The 21,167-nt window shown below is 53.1% G+C and overlaps 1 protein-coding gene and 1 pseudogene across 1 annotated transcript; one reads left to right on the top strand and one right to left on the bottom strand.

Moving 5' to 3' along the window:
* The first annotated feature begins 350 nt into the window (after positions 1-350).
* Positions 351-1,195, top strand: LOC143655118 (dnaJ homolog subfamily C member 4 pseudogene; annotated as a pseudogene).
* Positions 1,196-12,652: 11,457 nt separating this feature from the next.
* Positions 12,653-20,458, bottom strand: VPS18 (VPS18 core subunit of CORVET and HOPS complexes). Its single transcript, XM_077127472.1, has 5 exons — positions 19,979-20,458; positions 18,736-18,877; positions 16,731-16,822; positions 14,729-16,599; positions 12,653-13,970 (listed from the first exon to the last, which is right to left on the bottom strand). Exons 1-5 carry the CDS (start codon positions 20,067-20,069, stop codon positions 13,245-13,247), a joined length of 2,922 nt encoding a protein of 973 aa, XP_076983587.1. The 5' UTR covers positions 20,070-20,458; the 3' UTR covers positions 12,653-13,244.
* Between the last annotated feature and the right edge of the window lie 709 nt (positions 20,459-21,167).

The raw sequence follows: 21,167 nt of genomic DNA, 5'->3' as shown, positions 1-21,167 counted from the left end.
GCCCAAGTCATTTTATCTTCCCACTTCAACATTCAAGACATTTGATACATCTGGAACCCCTCCCTCTCTCACCCCTGAGATGTCTCCCTTTATCTGCCAGGGGAGGGACATTCTATGCCCCACTTAGAAGAAATAAGTGTCCATTCAAACACATTTGTGGAGTGGTTGCAATACCCCCATGTGCTGGTGGGGCAAGTACCGGGAATACAAATGTGATTGTTCCGAGTTCTTCTCTATGTCTTGAGAAGGCCTTTGAAAGCAAAGGCTGTAGCTTCCTCCAAGTGCACATCCCCACAAACCCAGCACCTAGTAGATGGCTGGTGCATGCTTGTAGAGAATCAAATCAGATACGTAAGCCAGCTTGGGGAAGGGCCCCAGATCCCTGGGTCAGAGGTGGGGACAGCTGCCCACCTGCCACCATGCCTCCCTTATTTTCCCATGTGCCAGCTATGGCCCCACTGCCCAAATGCCTCCTTGGAGTAGCTGCTGGGCAGTGGTCTGGCCCCATTAACTACCATGAACTGCTGGGGATGTATCCTGATACCAGCTCTGAAGAAGTTAACAGAGCTTTCTTCACTAAGTCTAAAGACCTGCCCCCCAACCGCAAACCCAGCCCTGCATCGCCGCTTTGTGGAGCCGAGTGAGGTGTACCATGTACTCAACTATGAGCAAAGCTGCTGCAACTACAACCACCAGCTCCACTCGGTGAGCCCTCACCAAAGTCTTCAGGAACGGCAGCCCATTCCAGGCCTGCCTGCCAGGTGCACAGCAGCTCTAGGGTACCTCCCAGTGCACACTGCTGGGCCCAGTTCCATGGCAAGAGGCCACAGGGGCCTGAACTGAAGTAGAGGCAGCACAAGCACAACCAGCAGGTGCTGGAATATTGCCTCCTGCTAACGCTGGAGGGCATGGCCTGTACTTTGCTGCCTTCAGGAAGCTGGAGCAGATGCACCAAGATTTCATGGATGAAAAGGACTGAATCATCACAGCTACTTATAAGGATACGTGGGCCCGGGGCCAAAAGAGACAGCACAGGCGGTAGCAGCAGCCATCACCAAGGCCTCCCCAAAATCCCTGGATCATGTCCCAAGGTACCAGCCCTTGAGGGGCCCACCTAGATGGGGCCTGCCATATGTCCTCTCCTTGCTTCCTTCCCAGGGCGCTCCACTCCTAAAACACGTGCAATAAAGTGATCTTCAGGAAACAAATGAATTGGAATGGTCTCTGACCTCAAGGAGTTGGCATAGTACAGCTCTCTGTGCGCAGAGCCTGGACCTCCCCGGCTCTGGGACCTCGCGCAGAGCAAGGACCAAGAGCATTGTGGGAGAAGGAACAAAGCTGACAATGACAACAAAGCATTGTGGGAGAAGGAACAAAGAGGTGTGGGGGGAGGAGCTGCACCGGTCTTGCCTGGGCTGCAGGCTGGGGGGCGGATGCCAAGTGATAGAGCTGGGCAGGTTGAGTGAAGATGGTGGCCAGCCTAGGACTAGTGAATAGGGCTGTAATTAAGTTGTGGGTAGGTTTCTGGTCACACTTCTGTTGGCTGAGAACAAAGGCCTGCGGGCGTCATTGCCCAAGGGGACGGAGAAAGAGCAGAGGGAGGGGGCCGAGGTAATCCAGAACCTATTGAGTTGGGCAGCTGACCTCCAGCTGGGTAGGGAACTCTGCGGGCGTCCCTCCAGGGGCCACCAGCTGGGTGGTGATTTGTGAGGGGCTCCAATCAGAAACTGAGGGGGCCAGTCCTGATGGCAGAGGTGAAGCAGATCAGGCAGAAGGGGACTGGAGGGACACAGGGCCATGAAACAGAGGCTACACACAAGAACCACCTAGGCAGCTCTAGTGATTCTGATCTAATTGGCCTAAAAGCTCCCCAGGTGACTCCACTTGCAGACAGGGTTGGAGGACTAATGCCAGCTGGGAGCACAGGGCCCTGCTTTAAATCTGAGAGCCTCACCCGTCCTCATCTCTCCTTACCCGGCCCACGGTACTCAGAGACTACATCCACTGGGCCAGATAGTGTGGGTGACTTGGACCCAGCTAAGGGGATCAAACTCAAGAAGAGAATGGGCAAGAGTCCTTTAGGCCGTGGGAGGGCCTATGGAGGAGGCTGCCTCCTGTTGACACCACACCTCACCAATGCACCAATGGAGAATTATCCAGAGAAGCAGCTGCAGCCAGACACAAGGCGAGAGCCTGAGGGAGGGGTGCCCATGGGTCCCTCCCAAGAGAACAGGCTGGGGGACCAGGAGGGAAGAGAGGTAGACTCGAGAGCACCTGAGCAGAGGGTCCTAGCCCCACGCAGGGACGTGCTCGGGTCCTGAATCATTTCCCGGATATAGCTCAACAGCCCAGACTTCAAGGTTTTGGGGGGGGATCTTTTTTCCAAGTTCCTCGATCTGTCATCCCCCTCCCCCACCGGCCGGATAGGCCTGGACCAGTGTCCTCTCTCGGCTCCCCCGGAGCCTCCTAGCTCGGGCCTCCTCCACTGGGCGCCTTGACATTGTTTTCCGCCTCAGGAAGTCTCTGATGCCCTGCGCTGGATTTTGTTTTCCTTGTTATCGGGACAACTAATATTTTTTCCTGTGCGGAAAAAAAAAAAAAGATTTTCCCAAGCAGATTACAGCTGTCAGTGCAGGGCGGGGGGTGGGGGTGGGGAGGGGGGCTGGAGGATGAGCCCTCCCTTCTCCCCCCCCCCACACTCTCTAAGCTAAGCTTTTGAATGAAAGTAGAAAGCTTTCTACTTTCTTGCCTCTACTCCAGGCAAGCTGGAGTCAAGGGGGCAGCCCTGGCCTTGGCAGAAAAGCCAGACCCCTACTCTGTCCTCGTGGGGTCCCTGCTGCCAGCTGCAAGGGTTGCCCATGGCCCAGGCCACATTGCTAAGGACAGGGAGAGGGTCCTGGGCTTGCCCTCTCTCTACTGGGGCAGGAAAGGCAGGCTGTGGATGGAGGTCGCAAGGCCCTTGCAAGCTATTTCTTCCCAGAGTAGAATTTGGAACCATCAGGCAGCAGAACACAAGGAGAGTTGCCCAAGGAAGGGTGGGGGCATGAAGGAGACCCAAGGGCCAGGCCAGCTGGGTGACTGTGGGCAACTCCCTGCACTCCTCTGTGCTTTGGGCTCTCCACCTCTTGTGGATACCTTGATACCTGCTCACCTGATAAAAGGTTATGATGTGAGGGACACAAGGAAGAAAAAGTATCTGGTTCAATGTCAGGATTCTTAGGCCCTTGGTCGGTACGGGGGACGCAGGTGGCTGAGACGCAGGTGGCTGAGGCCCCTGCAGCCAGCAGACCAGAGAGGCCATCACTGAGGAGGTGCTGATTGAGTGGCACACCTGGGGCGCGCACGCGCACACACAGTGGCCAAGGCATTCTTCCCTAATAAGCTCTCACTTTCCGCATTGGGGTGCTGTGGTTCTAGGGACAGGCCGCCTGGGCCTTGGAGGTGGGACCTGCACAATAAACACCACGGTAGCTATCAGCCTTGCCTGAGATGACCAAGTTTCTTTTCAAATTAACAACAATAACAAATAAGTGAGTTTCAGATGTGGGTTACTTGATTATTTGTGGTTTGCAGTATATCAGGAAAATGAGCTCCGAGAGTGGTTAACATGGGAAATTTTATTTATAATTTTTTTTTAAATATCCCATAGAATTCTACAATACATGGAGTGGACCCTAATGTAAAGCATGGACTATAATTAATAATATGATTATAATAATATTGGGTCATCAACTGCAACAAAGGTACCACACTGATGCAAAATGTTACCAGGGAAAACTGTGTGTGTATGGGGGGTGGGGAGCATATGGGAACTATATTACTTCCTGCATTATTTGTCCATAAACCTAAAACTGCTCTAAAAAATAAAGAATTGTCTAATTAAATTACAAAAAAGGAAATCAGCACACTGCCCCGCCCTGATGCCTGCACCCTCCTGCGGGGCGGACGGTCCCCTCTGAGAGGCTTTTCTGCCTTCCTGTGTCAGGACAGTGGGTTCCACAGTGGGTGGTGTGCAGGGGTGAGCAAGGCCATTTCTCGAGGGGTGGGAGAAAATGTGAGGATTTCTATTTATATTTAATTTCCACCCCCTAAATAAGAAACTGAACTTTAAGAAGATTTCATTTGTTTTAACTGAATTGTATAATCAACACAGAAATACGTTAATAATCAAAACAGTTCAGAGCCCATCACTCCGTTAAGGGCTTTCAGTCCTGTTGAAAGCTTGCTTCTGGTCAGGTGCTGGGAGAGGGGAAGGGAGCAGTGGGATTGGGGCTGGGGAGCTCTGGGAGCAGAGCCTCTTGGGCCTGGACAGACTCCTGGACCCCACCCTGCAGTTGGGACCCCACTGGCCCTGAGGTCTCCCTTCTCCCTGCCCACCCTCTCAGGCCTGCTTAGGCCCCAGGTAGGGTGTAGGGCCCCTGGGCGCCACGTTTCAGGGGGAGGGGTGGGGGTGGGGCTCAGTGTGACAGCACACTCCCCTCATCCCTAGGTGGGCTGAAGTGAGGGCTGTGCTCTTGAGGCTGGGGTCCCTGGAGCCACCCTGCAGGCCGTGTCACCCCCAGGAGAAAAGTCCCTGGCGGGGAGGCGGCGCTCTGCCGGGAGGCTGTTTCCTCAAGCGGCCAAGGTAAGAAGTGGGGGATTTCCAGCCCAACCCGCGGGGCTGACTTCAGTACTGGGGGCTCCTCTCCTCTCTCATACAGCCCAGGCCAGGATGAGGACAGAAACTCCCAAGGGGCAAGGAACAGGCGTTGTGTTGACAAGAGAGGGAGAGATCAGAAATATCAGCTAGGCCCACAGGCCTCCTGTCACCACCTACTGCTCTGGAGAGAGTTGAGCTCAGGACCCACCCCAAGGGCCGCACCAAGGGACCCAGCCCTGGAAGACCCCGAAGGGCATCTTCAGGCAGTGGTGGTGGTGGGGTGGACTGGAAATTCAGAGCCACGCTTACTCATGGGGGAATGCGGGGAATGACTCAAATCGATGAATGCCCCTCCTAAACCCCAGCTGCCCTGGTTCTGTCCCAGGGATGCTGGATGCACTGGTGGTGAGGGAAACGACAGGGCCAAATCTCACCCTGTGAGGTTCTCCTAACTGGCCCGGCCAACACTTCCAAGGATGCTAGAGAATCAAAGAAGCCAATGTGGGCCCATTGGGGGCTGTGAGCCCGGAGCTCACATCACAGACAGCTCCTCTGCTCCATCTGGCCCTATCAACTTGACCCAGGAAAGGGGGCCTAGAGCCTTCAACACCTGTATTCCTGCACTGCGGCCAGCTGGGAGGTGATGCAGCAGTCCCAGGGGCTGAGTGGAGGGAGGAGCAGGACGTGGGATGACCCAGTGATGGCTGTACACTCAGATGTCCCAGCTCCAAAGTCGCACTCAGGCTCTGTAAGGGCTTGAGAAACAGCTGGACTCCTCCTCTACCTTCATGGACATGTATGAGTTTCATTTACCTGGCTTCTGTGTATGCTGCGACTGGTACAGTTGTGCTTTGTGCACACAGGTAGGTTTGTGTGATTGGGAAATGCCAGGTTGGGCAGGGAGAATATGAGAGGTGAAATAATAACACCAACAGCCACTGCAGGCTTGCAACATGCCAAACACTGAGCTGGGGTTTTTGCATGCTTTATCGATAATCTGCACAGCAACCAATCCTTTGAGGATGATATTATCACCACTTACAAATGAGTAAATGGAGAGAGGCTTAGAGAAGTTAAGTAACCAGTCTGAAGTCACACAGTGAGCAAATGCAGCCAGGATTTGAACCCAGGCCTGTCTACCATGCTCTCCTTGTTCCGTCTGCTCCCTGTCCATGAGGCCCTGGCTGACCTGGTCTGGGGTGACAGGCCTTTCCCCTCCCCTCCCCTCCTCTCTCACTAAGGTGGCAGCAGCGCCTGTTCAAGGCCTCATGGAGCCCAGGACTCTGTAACCAGGCCTCACACCAAGCCCATTCCCAGTTCAGAGAGGGTCGGGCTGGCCCTCAGCTAGGGCTGAGCTGGGGCAGCTGTTTACAGTAAACAGAAAGCATCTGAGGAAGGAAAGACGGGAGGGGCTGGGGTTGTCATGGAGACAGGGACAGCAGCAGGGCCTTAGCCCTGATCCACAACTGCGGGTAACACATCCCTGCCCCTTCCAGAGGCGGAGGGGGCCCAGGGAAGGTCGAAGGAGCAGCTGGAACAGGAGAGGCTGGGGCAGACAGGCCAGGCCTTCGGGCAGCATGTGCCAAGGACACACTCTGACGGCATTACATATTTTCAGTTATTATTAACAATGACAACTACTGTTAATTGAGCTTTTCTAGCATGCCTGGCACTAGGCCCTTGAGAATGCTTTTATTTAATCCTCATAACTAGGAACTAGGTACAACAGTCTCTAATTTGTAGATGAGGAAATTTTGGTTCAGAACTATCAGACAACTTGCCAAGGTCACACAGTTTCTTAAGCGATTGAACGGGAATTTTGACTCAAAACGTTCTACCAAGGCAGGTAGGAGTTGAGCTAGCTGGTGAAGCTCTGAGTCCTTTAGCTGGTAGGGAAACTGAGTCCTTTGGGTGCTAAGGGGACTTTCCCAGGCTTCTGGAGTTAGTCAAAGATATTGCTGGGGCAGAACCCGTGTGTTCCAGTCCTAACCACCAGACCACATGGCCTCTCCATGCCTTGAGCTGGGAAGGTCCAAAGAGAAACTCCCTTTCCAGCCCCAGCCTGGAGTGTAGACTCTTCGCCAGCTGCCCCAGTGGAGGCCAGGCTGAGCTAGGGTGCGGTAGGGGATGCTGGGGGGTTTCTGCCTGCACATATGGTTTCCAGATTCCAGGGAATAAAAAGGAGGCCCTTAGGGGCGGAAATGGGGGGTGTGTGATGACAAATTTAGACTGATTGCTTAAAAAAAAAAAGGCAAGAAACCCTAAAAAATAAAAGCAAAAATTCCACTAGAAAACCAAAGGGAAATATTTGATTGTGAAATGGAGTGCCGCAAGGCACAGCGTGGCTTAATGTGGTGTGGTATCAAAGATTCTTCAGACACTGGCTGCTCAGAAGATGCCAGAGAGGGCAGGAGGTTCTATTTGCTTTTCCTGGCTTCAGCTACTGGGGTTTGGGATAGGAATGGAGTCAGGCAGAACACCTGGGAGGACAACTGGAGGTCAGGATCACTTGTGGGGATTGTTCTCCTGTAAAGCCTGGGCACTTCAGATCGCCAGACTCTGGCAGTCCTTATGGCTTGTGCCAAGGACTTCCACCGGCTCCTGTAGGGTGCTGCCCCAGTGGAAACTCACATCTGCACCCAAGAGGCTGTGAAAGAATGTACTATAAGGTGGGGGAACTGGGGTGTTGCTGAATCCCAGTCTTAGAGGGAAGCAGCCAGGAACAGAGGTAAAAGAGAAGACAGCTGCCTGGAATTCTGGCCTGCAGCAGGCCCAAGGGGTCAAGGGTCAAGAGAGGACAAGGGGGGACTTTCTGGGGCTCCCAAGAGAGTGCCAGTCGGCCCGCCAGGCTGTTGTGCAAGCCATGAGTTGACCCATGAGGGTCCCTGGTCTGTCCTCTCGGTCCCCTGAAGCTGTAGTGGTACCCTCTCTCCTCCAAGAGCACAAGACCCCCCACCCCAAGGTAGCACCCTGTCCCATCTTAGCCACATTCCACAAGCCTGAGGGTGCTTCTCTCATTCGCATCCTGAACCTCTTTCCTAACATCACTATCTTTCAGGAAACCAGAAAAACCTTTTCCAGTAAGCCCCGATTTCCATTTCTGCTCTAATTCCTAAAGAGACTAGAGGGGGTTGTGGGGGAAGAACTGAAATACGGCTCACAGGGTCCTGCCCCTACAGGAATAAAGTACAGAATAAAGGGGAAGAGAAAGTGAGCAGACAAGAATTCTCATGTGCCAGACACTAGGATAACTCTACAGACAGGCTGCACTGCTTCCATTTAAGCTTGACAGCATTCTCTTATCTGTTACATTTATTCATATTTTATAGGTGCAGAAACTGAGATGTGACTTAAACTGAAAGTTGGTGAAGGGCAGAGCAGAGATTTACACCTGTTCCTTCCTGATCACTTCCCCGGCCCTCAGCTCAACCCACTTTGGCTGGAGACAGACAATGAGCATGACAGAAGAGCCTGGGAGAGTGCTTGGCTCATGCGATTGACGATGAATCTCATGGAGAAGGGACAGGATCCTGGATGAAGTCTCACATCAGCCACATGCTAGCTATAAGCCAGTCAATTCCCATCTTAGATTCAGCATCTGCAAAATCAGGAGGTAACGTTGGCAGCTCGGTGGTTTTCAAACTGGGTTCCTGAGTACCCTGGCATTCTACAGAGATTGGAGCAGAGAAGGAAAGGACAGGCCCAGTGAACAGGTGCCTCCCCACCCTTCCCCCCAGCTCCCATCAGAGAAGCCTAGAATATCTATTTTAAGTTTTGGACATTCATGAATGTTTTTTTCTTGAACAAGGGTTAAACAGACTCTAAGAACTCTATCTTGGGTCTCCTCAGCTCTAATCATCTCAAAGCCACAAGGGAGGTCCTGGGCTAGAGAGACACCCTGGAGGATCTGATAAGGGGTGTGGGGCAGACCATGCCTGGGCTTCTAGTCCGGTGGGGAAGCGAGTAAGGAAACAGGTCCCAGGGCAGAGTTGTGACATCAGGGGAAGTGGGCTAGAGATATACGGCACCTGCCTCTGCACCTGGGAAACACAAACAGACCTTTGACCATAGCAGCCTGGGAACCAGGAGCAGCAGCCCACTTCCTGGGGACTGGACCAGAGCCCCCTTCCCTTTACTGCCAGGCTTGTCTGGGCTTGTTCTCAGTGCACTTCAGGTGCTGGCCAGCAATCCAGAGCCATCATAACCACTCATGACCTTGGTACGATTCATTACTGCTCTCAACTCAAGAGGTCTACTTCAAGGTGAAAGCGGTGAAAAGACAAAGTTGACCAGGAAGAAGAAAACAGCCAGTCATGGGGCAGAGAACAGGAGTTAACACCCTTGATTTGCACTCCTTTTATTGGCCATCCTATACCAAAATTTGCCCCTCTGCTTCAGTTCCCCCTTTTGGAATCTGGGCATAAGAATGATGTCCCTCCCCTGGGGGCTTCAGCATTCAGAGAACCCCTGAATATCATCATCTTTGTGCTCCAAGTGGAGGAGAGAGCTGAGGGTTCCAGCTGCCCAACAACTAGACCTATCTAGCATCCTCTTTTACTGCCCACTCTGGGCTGCCTCTGACCACCACTCAGTCTGTCACAGGGCCCAGCCTCACCCACATAGGAAAAGCTGCCAGGAGGGCCCTTTGTGGGGCTGATCCCATGTGGCACTGCCCAGGGGCCCCACCATGAGGTAACAGATGGACCTATGGTCTCTACAGAACAATGGTGGGGGAGGGGCCCTGGCATCGCCCGCCCCAAACAGGAAGCCCTGCATGAGCTTCAAAGGACTGGCAGGGCTGAGGGGCTGAGTGGCTGGAGCCAGTGCCAGAATTAGCGGCTGCCTGAAGAAATGCCTGCCAGCCCCGGGATGCCCAGCCCGGCAGTGGGGGTGGGGTTGCAGAGGGCACCTTGCACCCTCAGTCCAGCAGCCTGACCTGGGAGCAGGTGGAGGAGTGGGGGCTCGGGCATCAGGTTGTTTCCCAGCTTATCTGCCACTTGCCAATGGGGCTGCAGGTTCTTTCCCAGGCCACAGGCAGTCTGGCCCTCCAGCAAGTAACCATGAGGGGCAGGGCTGGCACCCAGCCTGCTGCCCACTCCCTGCCTCCCGCTCCCAGCTGCTCTACTCAGAGCCTTTTCCTCTCCACTTCCTGTTCACACAGGGGGGGGCGGGAAGTGGAGGGAGGAAGCTGGGGGAGGCGTGTAGGGGGGAATCCATTGAATAAAAGGAATTAACTGTTTCCCTCCTCTGACCTCTGGGAATTTCCGCTTCTGAAAGTGTCTCGAAGAATCTGCAGTGCTGGGGGAGTGGAAAAGAGGTGTGCCCCCTCTTGGACCCCTCCCCTCTCCCTGGTGGTGGTGGGGCCAGATAACTCCCTCAGGGCTCCTAACCTTTTGTTTCCCTGGCGCCAGGGGTGCACTGCCAAGGGCAGCCTGGAGCCTGATGGCCTCGGAGCCCCCTCCCAACCAATGGGGTGATGCCAGTCCCTAGCCTGCAACCTGAGACTTGGGGGGAAGTGGGGGCAGGAACTGCGAAAGCTGGCATGCTCGGGGGCAATGAGCTCACACCCAGGCTGGCCAGGTTCTAAGTCCTGTGCCCTCATTGCCAGGCTGGTGCCCTTGGCCAAGCTGCCTGGGGGACAGGAGGGTGCACAAGCAGGGCCCAGGGCCCAGGGTAGGCACACCCTCTGGTGGCCACGCCCCCAGGAACCTTGGCAATGATTGGGTGGGTTCTGGAACCCAGCTGACAGCGCCCCCTGGTGGCTGCTGCTGACTGGGCAGGGCAGCCCCCCAGGGCCCTCTCAAGGGCGGGCCTCAGGAAGCACCTGCTCTCCAGGACCAGTGGCCGCCCTACATCTCCCCCAGGTGGCTTCCTTGTTTACAGGCCTCCTACCCTGGTCCCAGCGTCACTGCCTGTGGCCACTCCTTCTATTTCCAGTGACGGCTCCAGGAGCAGCTCATTCATCTTGCTCCTAGCCTGAGCAACTGCTTCCCCACCCCCATCTCTCTCTGGCCCTTCCGCAGGCTCCGGGCCAAAGCCCTGATGGCCTTCTCTCTCTCCCCTCTATTCCAGGCCTTGCTTGGTTTCCAGAGATCTAAGAGCTGTGGCTTCCCGTTGCCCTGACTCACCGGAACCCCACTCTGTCAGTGCCAGGGAAGCCTGGGGCCTTTTTTCCAGGAAAGAGGAAGCAGCCTAGGACCAGATGGGCCGTCTTCGGAGAGGACAGAAGGGGTAGTGGCGTCCCAAGCTGCTTTACTCAAACCCTCTGGGACGGCGTAAGGGGGCCCTATTTGTTTAACTAACATGTATTAAGTACTCATTATGCCAGTATGTGCACAGACAGAAGCCCTCGGTTTTTGTTTTTTTGGTTTTTTATATGAGTAAGCAAGCGACCTCCCCTGCGGCACATCAAGGTCTCAGACTCGATGCTCACTGGCAATGAGGAACAGGGGCCATGGGCATGCCTAAGTTTGAGGGAACCCTTAGCAAACATAGGCAGAAAAGGGAGCAGGAGCTCTTTAAACCTTCCTGGGATAGTGGAGAGTAAACAGAAGAGTAGGGTGACCTCTACCCAATGGGACTCTGTTCCCTCACATTTGCTCCCAGTCTTGCTTCTGGGGGAAGATGAGAAGTCTGAGGCTTAGTAAAGATGTACTGCTTCCAGGCCCTCTACAGCTGGCAGTGGCCACGAAGGGACCCTGCTATTGTACTGGCTGGGGAACTCGGCAGGGTAAGATTTACCCAGAATGGCATAAAATGGAGATATTTTAATGGAGATAAAGTCTTGGGAGAGGATGTGGCTGGAAGAGAGAGAAACCTGTAGCCACCAGCGAGGTGGGTCTGCGCCTGGCCTTATTCCAGGAACACTCACTTGTTATTTTGCTTCTCTCTGGGCCAGCTGGTAGACCACACCCATAGCACCGGGCAGTACGCGGTGTGCACCAGTCCATGGGGCAAAGGGTGTGGAGGTGATGCCGTGGGAAGGACCCATTCCAGGCCTTCCTGGACCTAGTCTCCAGACACTACTAAAGAAATGTAATCTGATTTTGTTTTAAAATATATTAGAACAACCCAGAAAGTTTAAAACTCAAGATGTCTATAGCTTAAAGAAAGAGGTGTTTCCTTTCCTGACTGATGTCTAGTTTACAGGTATTAGGATGTTTTAGGATGCATCTGCCCCATCCCCTTATGTATATTTACTTGATAGGTATATAAAACATGAATAAGAATGATTTTTATATTTATACAAAAATCATAATACCTGTTTACCAAAGTGAATTGTAAATCCTAGAGCCATAGGAAATTTTAATTTTCTAAATAAAGTGCTAGGTTTACCTGAAAAAAAAAATTAATTTGGGGGTGGGTGGGTGGGAATTCCCACGTTAGGCTCAGCATGAGGGTTAAATGCCAGGGAGTGGCAGGGGCCCAATCAAAGCCAGACACAACTGGACAGCAACCCAGGCTAGCAAAGAAAGGGGCAAGCAAAACAAAGCATACTTAACTGCCAATGGAGGGTGGAAGAATGAGGAGCTTAGAACCATGGCTAGGCAGTGGAGACTCCCAGAAAATTCTTAGTTCAACTAAGGAGGGAACAGGCTGAGGAAGCAATAGTGGAAAATTGACTAGAGCAATCAGTAGCTCTAACTGCTGACGATTCTGTAGGGAGCAGCACCACCTGCCGGCCAGAGGGAAGTTCATCCTGGCTCTGTGTCTTAGGATGGAAACTGTAATTCCCAACAGAGCCCTGCAGTGAGTGGGGGTGGGGTGGAGTAGGGTGGGGTAGAGTGGGGTGGGGTGAGGTAGAGTGGGGTCGGGTGGGGTAGGGTGAGGTAGAGTGGGGTGGGGTGGGACAAGGGAGCAAGAATATGTCAAGGCCATTCTGTCTTTGGCCTGAGGCCCAAAGCTGGAGGGTAAGGCCCTGGCAGCCTCCCTGTGGCACCCAACCCCTCCTGGAGGTCAGCCACACACAACTCAGCCCAGGCTCAACAAAGCCATCCACTCCAGAGCCACCAGTGCAGTGCAGACATTTAATGTTCTCCTCCCAGCCCTGCCCCCTCCCACTGTCCTCCTGAGGTCCTCTGCATCCCTCACCCTGTCCCTAGACACAGAGTCCAGGAGCACAGCCACCATCGGCACACCTTTCTCCGCAGCTAGGGAGAGACCACAGGAAGGGCTCCCTCTGCAGGAGAAGAGCTCGAGGTCCAGAGGCCAGAATGAAAAGAAGGAAGAAACTTGTTCAAGAAAATGAGGGGAGGTGTGTGGGGAGTGAAAAGAACAAAAGAGCTGGTTGATGCACGGAAGGAGTGGGGAGGGCAGTAACAGGATCAGACTTCTGGCTTCTCCAAGCTAAGGGTGGCTGCTGAGGGGCAGGCCGATGGCCTGGTGTACAGTAGCTCTAAGGCAGGTCTGAAGAACAGCACAAGAAGCTGGCAGAATGAGCTCAGCTGACACCTTGTGGGTAGAAGCTGTAAATCCCACTCACCGACACGGTCACACCCGATGGTCTCAGGATGACTGAGCATAGACTAGGCTGCAGCCTTCCCCAAGAGGGGACAAAGAGCTGCCCCTGCCTGCCTGCCTGCCTACCCATCAGGGCAGTGCCCTCCTACAGCCAACTAAGGTGCTCCTCCTCATAACGCTGGGGATCGATGAAGGGCCGGTCAATTGAGCGGATCATCAGCTCCCCACAGTACACGCATTCAGCAGCCACCAGCTCATCTAAGTCAGCTTTGAGCTGCTCCCGGCTGGGTCCCCCGGCCACAGCTCCTCCCTCAGCCTCCTTTGCCCGGGCAGAGCCTTTGGCAGGGGGTGGAGCAGCCCCCAGCTTTCGCTGTAGCTCCTCCAGCCGGGCCTGCTTATAGGCAGGCAGGCCAGGTCGCACAGCCTGCAGTAGGCAGTCGGCATGGAACATGTGACCGCAAAGGAAGAGGTAGAAAGGACGGTTAAGCAGGGGAAAGTCACAGGTGGCGCATTTGTCCTGGGGCTCCACAGTGCCATAGCGGCCCCGCAGCTCCTGCAGATCTCGCCGGATGCGCTGGGCACTGGCTGTGGCCTCTTCCATCTCCCGCTGCAGTTCCTGGATGTGGTAGTTGTAGGCCTTAAGTGAGCTGCAGATCGCCTCCTTGAAGTGGTCAATGGTGACGAAGTCAGGAAAGAAGGGCAACACATCCTCAATCTTGAGCAGGGGGCAGCTGGCCAGGCAGGCCATGGCTGTCTGAACATCTTCCTCCTCCTGTACCACGTGTCGTGCAATCTTCAGCCACAGCTTCTTGCGCAGCTCCTCATCCTCCTCAGGCAAGTCTGCACACTGCTTGGCCAGGTCCACATCCACCTGCAGGGGACTGTGGGTATTAGGACCAGCTCCCTCCTTGCCCCAGGATAAGACTGTGGGAGAGACGGATGCCCAGAGATGGTCTGGGCCTAAGAAGAGGCCTCTAAGGCTGGACTCCAAGCTTTTCTGGCAGTAAGCAAGGATGGGATGCCAGGAGCCAGAATAGGAACCTGTCTCAGTAATGGGCCTTAGGGCCCTGGCACAGCTATGTAAAAGTTAAGAATCACCTGGGGAATATATCCAAAATATGGATTTGGGGCCCCACCCTCAGATACTCTTATTTAGTAAGTCCTGGGTTTGGGCCCAGGAATGTGCATTTAAAAATGTACTTCCTGTGATCCTGCAAGTGGACGATTCATGTGAAAAATGTTAATTTAGAGCTCAGCACCTTCCCCCTTTGCTCATAGAGGCCATTATGCAATAGCTAAAACATCTGTACCAGGCACTGTTTTAAGTGCTTTTATATACAGAACTTTAACCACCTTATGAGGTAAAGTACTATAATATTATGCCCATTTTGCAGCTGAATAAACTGAGGCACAGCACAGAGAGGTTCAGAAACTAACCCAAAGTCAGACAGCACAGTAAGTGACAGAGCCAGAATTCAAACCCTGACTTCAGAGTCTGTGCTCTTAACCACTACACTACAGTACCTCTCTGCAACTGAAGCCAGAGGTCCCTACCTCTAGCCACCACCCCAGCAATCCTTGGGCATCTGAAAGGCCCCCCCTAGTTGGGGTCAAGATTTGTGGGCTCACCTGTAAGGCCAGGTCCACAGCCTCCTCATATAGCTCCAGGACCTTGTAGACGTGGACACAAGCGTGATGACGGCCGTGCTCTGCACAGAGCCGCAGTGCGTACTTGAGGTCATAATGCACCCGGTGCGGGCTGGCCCCTGCTTGCTCGAGGTAGGCCAGCAGCGAGGCTGGCTGGCCACGGGCATACAGCGACAGCAGGTAGTTGTGGATGGCCTGCTCTGTCTCGCCCAGCACGTTCACGCAGAATTCCATGTAGCGGATGGCCTGGCTCACCTGCTGAGCCTCGCCACCCTGGCTATAGTTCACGAGGGCGGGGATGAGCTGCCGGGCATCTAGCCTGCTGCCCAGCTCAATCCAGGCGTCCACCAGCTGGCAGGGAATGTGACGGATGAGGATGGGCGAGAACTTGTAGAAGAGCTGAGGGTCACGGTGGCGGGAAAGCACAGCAAGGGCCTCCTCGTAGGCCTCGTGCTGGCAGTGGTAAGCTACCACCCGCTCGTAGTCCTGCATGATCACAGCAAAGTACACCATGTGCTCGGTGTCCCCATGGCTGGCGAGCAGCTCGTGTATGGAGGCCCGGCTGGCAAAGAGCCACTCTTTGTGGCGGGGGCTGCTGAGAAAGGCACGGAAGCGTTCCCGGGTTTCCCGGTAGAGATTCAGGGCCTCTGGATCGCCCTGCAGAGCCCCGAGTCGGCTAAGGTAGAGCTCCGTCAGCCAGGTGGTGAGCAGCGTGGCCTGGGTACGCTCGGTTGGCTTTAAACTGGCCAGCTTTCGCTGGAGGAACTCAGCCAGAGCCTCCTCCTGCCGGGCCTCTAAGAACTTGAGGGCAATCTCCTCAAAGTAGCTCTGGGTGAGGGCGTAACAGCGGGCGCTCTCCAGGTATTGGCGCTGGCGAAAGCAGAAATCAGCCTCCCGGGCCAGGACTGTGTCCAGGCAGTCAGGCCTCTCTCGACAATACTCTTTGGCCAGGTCGAAGCGGTTCATGTCCAGGTAGGTGCGCCAGACATCCCGGGCCTCCCGCTGCACGTGGTAGCAAAAGATAGCCCGCTCGGTGTAGGCCCAGAGCTGGCCCGTGGAGGAGTCCTTCACCATGTGTTTCAGCGGCCCAAACTTCTCCAGGAAGTGATCCCGCAGCACCACCTGCCCTGTGAGCGTGCACACCGCCTCCACGCGGTCCGCCAGCAGCAGCAGGAAGTGGAACTGGGTTAGAACGATGGCCAAGGGTGGGCTAGCCCCAGGGCCGACCCCCTCGGGGTACTCCCAGACTCGCTCCTCGCTCAGCAGGGAGTCAGGACGGCCACAATCCACGGCTCCATATAAGACACCATCCCCCATCATCCAGGCAAAGGCCCGGGGTGCAGAGCGCAACTTGGGGGTATAGAAGGCCAATTCGCTGTAGCCCAGGTTGCTGGGAAACTCACGGAATGGGGGTGGATGGTCAGTGTAGGCGGCAAAGAGCCCTGAGAAGCCCTGGGCCTCAGCCCCCTCTGCTGCTCGGCCTATGAACTGAAAGAGGCGCTGCCGAGTCGTGGCAATAACAAAGCCACGCCCATCGGGGCCCCGCTCCGCTTCAAGGGAACACACAGGCGCTGGACCTCCCTCTTCATTTAGCATGTACAGTGGACGGAAGTAGAGATCTGGGGCAGGGCCGAAAAGCCCTCCCTCGCTGGCCGAGAGCTCTGCTTCGAAGATCTGGCCTTGGGCAGTGCCCACCAGGATGGGGCCTGTGCTGCTCTCGGTGCCCAGTGCCTTGTTCCAACCCACACTTTCTACCAGCTGCCCCCTCCAGCGGGCTAGAGGCCGTACCTTCTGTCCATTACGGTTCACGTAGAGGACCTCGGTGCTGCTCAGAGCAATCAGCAGGTGAGAGCCTGGAGTGGGAGAGCAGAGCACTCTAGTAGATGCCTTCTCCTGGCCCCCACCACTGTTAGATCCCACCCATCTTCCTTGGAGCAGTGACTTATCCACTGGCCTCCCTCCTCAGAGCTCTGCTACTTCTTACCAGTATGGTCCAGGAACATCTTGTGAACTTTGGCATCATCCTTGCGCCCCAGATCCACATGGTTGGTCTCTTTTGCCTTGCCCAAGTCAATGCTGTGGGGATAAGAGTCACAGTATCAGTTCTACACAGAGACAGCGGTTAACCTTTCTTGGCTCACAGGCCTCTTTAAAAATGCAATGAAAGTCACAGCACTTTATTCCCTGAAATCTTCATGTATTCATAAAATTCTGAATATAACCCCAAGAGAACACAGAAACATATACAGAGCCTTGAGCTCTGGGGACTCTCCCACTTCATTCTTAGTCGTCACTAAGCAGAAGCCTTTCCCTTCTGGTCAAAGGATTTTTAGTGAATGGGGAAGAGAGATGGCTGGGGCAAGGAGGAACAAAATCGGAAAGTAGCTAATGGCTACTTCCTATATACCAAGCACCATGCCAAGAGTTTAATCTAATATTACCTCAGTCTTCACAATAACTTTGAGGGGTTCTCCTGTATAAATTATATTTTTCTTATATTTTCAGACTATATGCTCATGCTAAGAATCACTGCAAAGAAGTATAAAGAGAGAACTAATAACTTTATTTCCAATTCCTGTTCATTCTCAACTACGCAAAAAAAAAAACGTTAACATTCTCCCCCATGCTTATAACATAAAAAACGTTGTTTTGTTGCTGTTTTTACAAAAATTCCTTCATACTGTGTATATGTGTATATTACACACAGTCTTTTGCAACTTGCTTTTCTCACTTAAAGATATTTCGTGAACAATCCACTGGGCCAACAGAGGCAGCTCTAACTCATCATTTTAATAACTGAGTAATACTCCATTTTAGGACTGAATCATAATCTCATCACAATTTTCTGGTATGGCCATTGAACTTGGGTCCACTTTTTCATATCATAAATAATGCTGCAACCAATACCTTCATATCTATTCCCTTGCAAACTGATGTTTTACTTTCCATATTCCCCAAAGTGAGATTACTGGGTCAAAGTTACAGATATTTTAAATTTTAATAGTAATCATCAGATTACTTTTCTAAAAGATAGTGGTAATTTACACTCTCATAAGCCATGTATGAGAGTTTGTTTCCCTTCATCTTCACCAGCACTGAATATTACCATTTATAATTTTTGCCAAATCTGACAGGGTTAAAAACTTGTATCCTATTATTATTTCAATTTGTATTTTCCAGAGGTTGAAAATATCTTCATATGTATAATGAGAATTTGGAGTTTCTTTTGCATGAACTGCTGATCCATATTTTTTGCCCCACTTTCTACTGAATAGTCTTTTTCTTATCAATCTGTAAGGACTTTTAAGGGTACATGGATATAAATCACTGTGAAACAAACATTATTTTGCCTTCTATCTTTTGACTTGACTTGACTGATAGTACTTTTTGTTTTGGCCTTAAAGCAATTTTTACATACTCAAATATATCGATATTTTTCCTCATGGCTTCTGGATCTCCTAGCTTTTGTAAGAAGGTTTCCCTTTGACCCAAGGACAAAGAAATTTATTAAATGTCTTTTAATAGACTCATTAAAATTTTTTAATATTTAAATCACTGCTCCTTCTAGAATTCATTTTTGTGAGACAGAGTCCTAGCTTTTATTCCAGTGGATACACTTTTACTGACACCTTCATCATATATTATTTCCACTTATGGTGGATTTTAAGGACTCTAGGCCTTGCACTGATCTGACTAACTTGTGAGTAGGTCCTACCTTTAACAGATGAAGGAATAAAGTTAGAGAGATTGGGTGACTTGCTCAAGATTCCATAGCTGGTAAGAACTGGTATCTGAATCTAAAGCTATTTGAGTCATAATCACTATACTATAATGGTTCTCTCTGGGAAGGAATAGGATATTTCCTCCAAACCTCCCAAATTCTACTGCTCCACCTTCCAGAGTAGAAGAAATGCTCTAGGCAGTTAGTTACCAGACAAAAATGCCACCAGTTCACATCCTACCCCCAAACCTTTTGGGCCCTTGGTTACCGGAGCAGTGTTTCCTTGCCCAGGCTCACGCAGAGCTGACTGCAGGAGACGACAAGACTGGTGATGCGCTCAGAAGGGGTAAAGTCAAGGCGCTGCTTTGTGAAAATGGGTACCTCCTTCTCCAGCTGGGCATTCACATACCCTGCAGGGGAGGAGCAAAGAGGTTAGTCATGGTGAAGAGGCAGAGGAAAGGCAAGGAGAGACAACAAAAAGCAGCCTCTTCTCTACTTTCCTGACATATTCCTATCCCCAGGACCTTGGTTAACAAATAATTCTATATCAATTAACTGGCTAGTCACCTCTCCAGTAGGAGTCTCGGGCTCTTCCCACACTTCTGACAGCACTCAAGGGCTGAATCTCTGAACCCTTGAGACACTGTTGCACCATGATGCACTTGTGCCCAGTGGGAGTGCGGCACTGGGAATCTGGGGGTTCACACTTAGTCTCTGACCCAGCAATCCCAGCTCAATTAAAGTAGTCTAGCTCCCTTCTCTACCCTCCTTTCTGCTCAGGCAGTGATTTTCTCAGTGAATCTCTAGAAGGATGAGACTCCTCATCAGGCAGAGGGAGCCCTAGGGAACAGTTCCAACTAGTGATATTTAACAAGCTGTGGCTGCTTTCTCTCTAGTTTAATAAACTGTAGCTGTTTTCCTTCATACCTGTACCATTGCTCAAAATATCCCAGCATTTCATACTCTTCTGCCAACTCTTTACTGCTTTCTACAAAAATTTCCCCTCAACTCCAGGCTGCACAGAGCATTTGCCAGGCCTAAAATACTCCATCCCCATTTTTATTTATTCAGTGACAAAGTTCCCTCTAGGACCATTTCTTCTTTCCCTCCAACATTCTCCCTTTACTGATTCCTTTGCCCATTCTTTCCCTTTCCCCTCCAGAAGGAGTCTAGCGGGGGAAAAGAGTCAGGCTCAGAAGGCTGGGGCCTATCCTCAATTTCTCCAATAGCCCAAATGGGGCCCTGTAAGCAAGTCACTTCCTCTTCTGGGCCCCAGTTCCCTCCCAGAAGGACCCTAGTGACCGCAGGGCCCAGATCACGCGGTTGTCCCTGTTGTTTTCAAAGTTCGACTATCCACCAGCTGGGGGCCAAGAGAGACTGAGAAGAATCAGGGGCCTAGCGCCGGACAGCATATCCCGGAGGTGAACCCGAGCTGTTGGAGTCGCCCGCCCCTTTCTCCACGCAGGTGCCAGGATAACCGAGATAGGAAGCACCGCCCTCCCCTCCCTTACCCGAATGGGGGATGCCCACGCTAGGGCAGCCGGGCTGCAGGACCGCCGAGCGGGACAGCGAATCCTCGTACTCATCCAGGATGGACGCCATGGCGCCCGACTTCTGAGCTCCTAGTTCGGGGCCCGGGGATCACAACAGGGCTCCCCCCAGGGAACCCCGCCGCCCCGGAGTGGAAACTGCGATTTCCCAGGCTCGTCAGGGACCTGACAGATCCTGGGGATCCGCCACCCACGCCTTCTCCGTAAAATTCTAAGATCTTTCCGCTCTTGCCTTACAGAGCAAGAAGACCGGGAAGCCCTCTTCCTTGAATCTGGTGCAGTCCTGCACCCCACAGGCTCCCTTTAACAGACCCAGGTGATCCCAACCTCGCTCCTACAGCTAACTTACTCCCGCCCCAGTGACGCGCGCCTAAAACGCAACTTCCGGGTTCTCAGAGTCCCACGTACGCTTGCGCAGGTCCGTCGCGGGACCCGCCGCTAGCAGACGCGGCCAGGGCTGTGGGGCGGGGCCGGGCAGCGGGCGGGGGCGGGGCCTCGGTGGGCGGGGCCAAGGCTGTTACGCTCAACTCGGGGGACTGGAGCTGGGAGTGAAATGGCCGTTCTCAGCTCCAGGCGGAGCCCTCTACCTATCCATGCTAGACGGAGCGGTGTGGTGGGCGGGCCTTGCTGAACACGGGCCCCTTGCCCCAGGACCCTATTGCAATTCCGGGCTCCGACTCCACCAGGCAATTCCGAGTTCCTCAGGCACTGCCCACTAGCGCCGTGCTGCTCCAGCCCGGGAGCTCACCATATCATCCTTCTTGCCTTGTCTGCCGTGCCCCAGACGACTGCTCAGCTAGCTCCCGTCCCACCTTTTAAACAGTCCCCTGCCCTAGGGCCTCAGGAGAATCTTCCTTTTCTCAATTTAATTGTTGTCTTGGTCCCACCTACACAAGGCACAGGCTGAGGGTCCTGTCCTCCCTTTCCCCTTACCAAGCGACCCCACCAGCTTCAAGGAGGCGGCAGGACTGATGGCCAGGCCAGAGGGAGGCCACGTGCCAGGTACTGCTCTGAAGTGCTCCATAACAGCTCATCGGTATGGGGCAGACACAGACAGAGAAGAAAGAACACAGCTAAGGTCCATTTCATTCACTCAACAGAATTCTGTTGAGCACCTACTCTGTGGTTGGCCTTGGGATGGGGGCTGCGG

This window comes from Tamandua tetradactyla, chromosome 14 (assembly GCF_023851605.1).
Source record: "Tamandua tetradactyla isolate mTamTet1 chromosome 14, mTamTet1.pri, whole genome shotgun sequence".
NCBI lineage: Eukaryota > Metazoa > Chordata > Mammalia > Pilosa > Myrmecophagidae > Tamandua > Tamandua tetradactyla.
The sequence above is the reverse complement of the archived record's forward strand: the minus strand, read 5'-3'. Positions and strand labels throughout refer to the sequence as shown.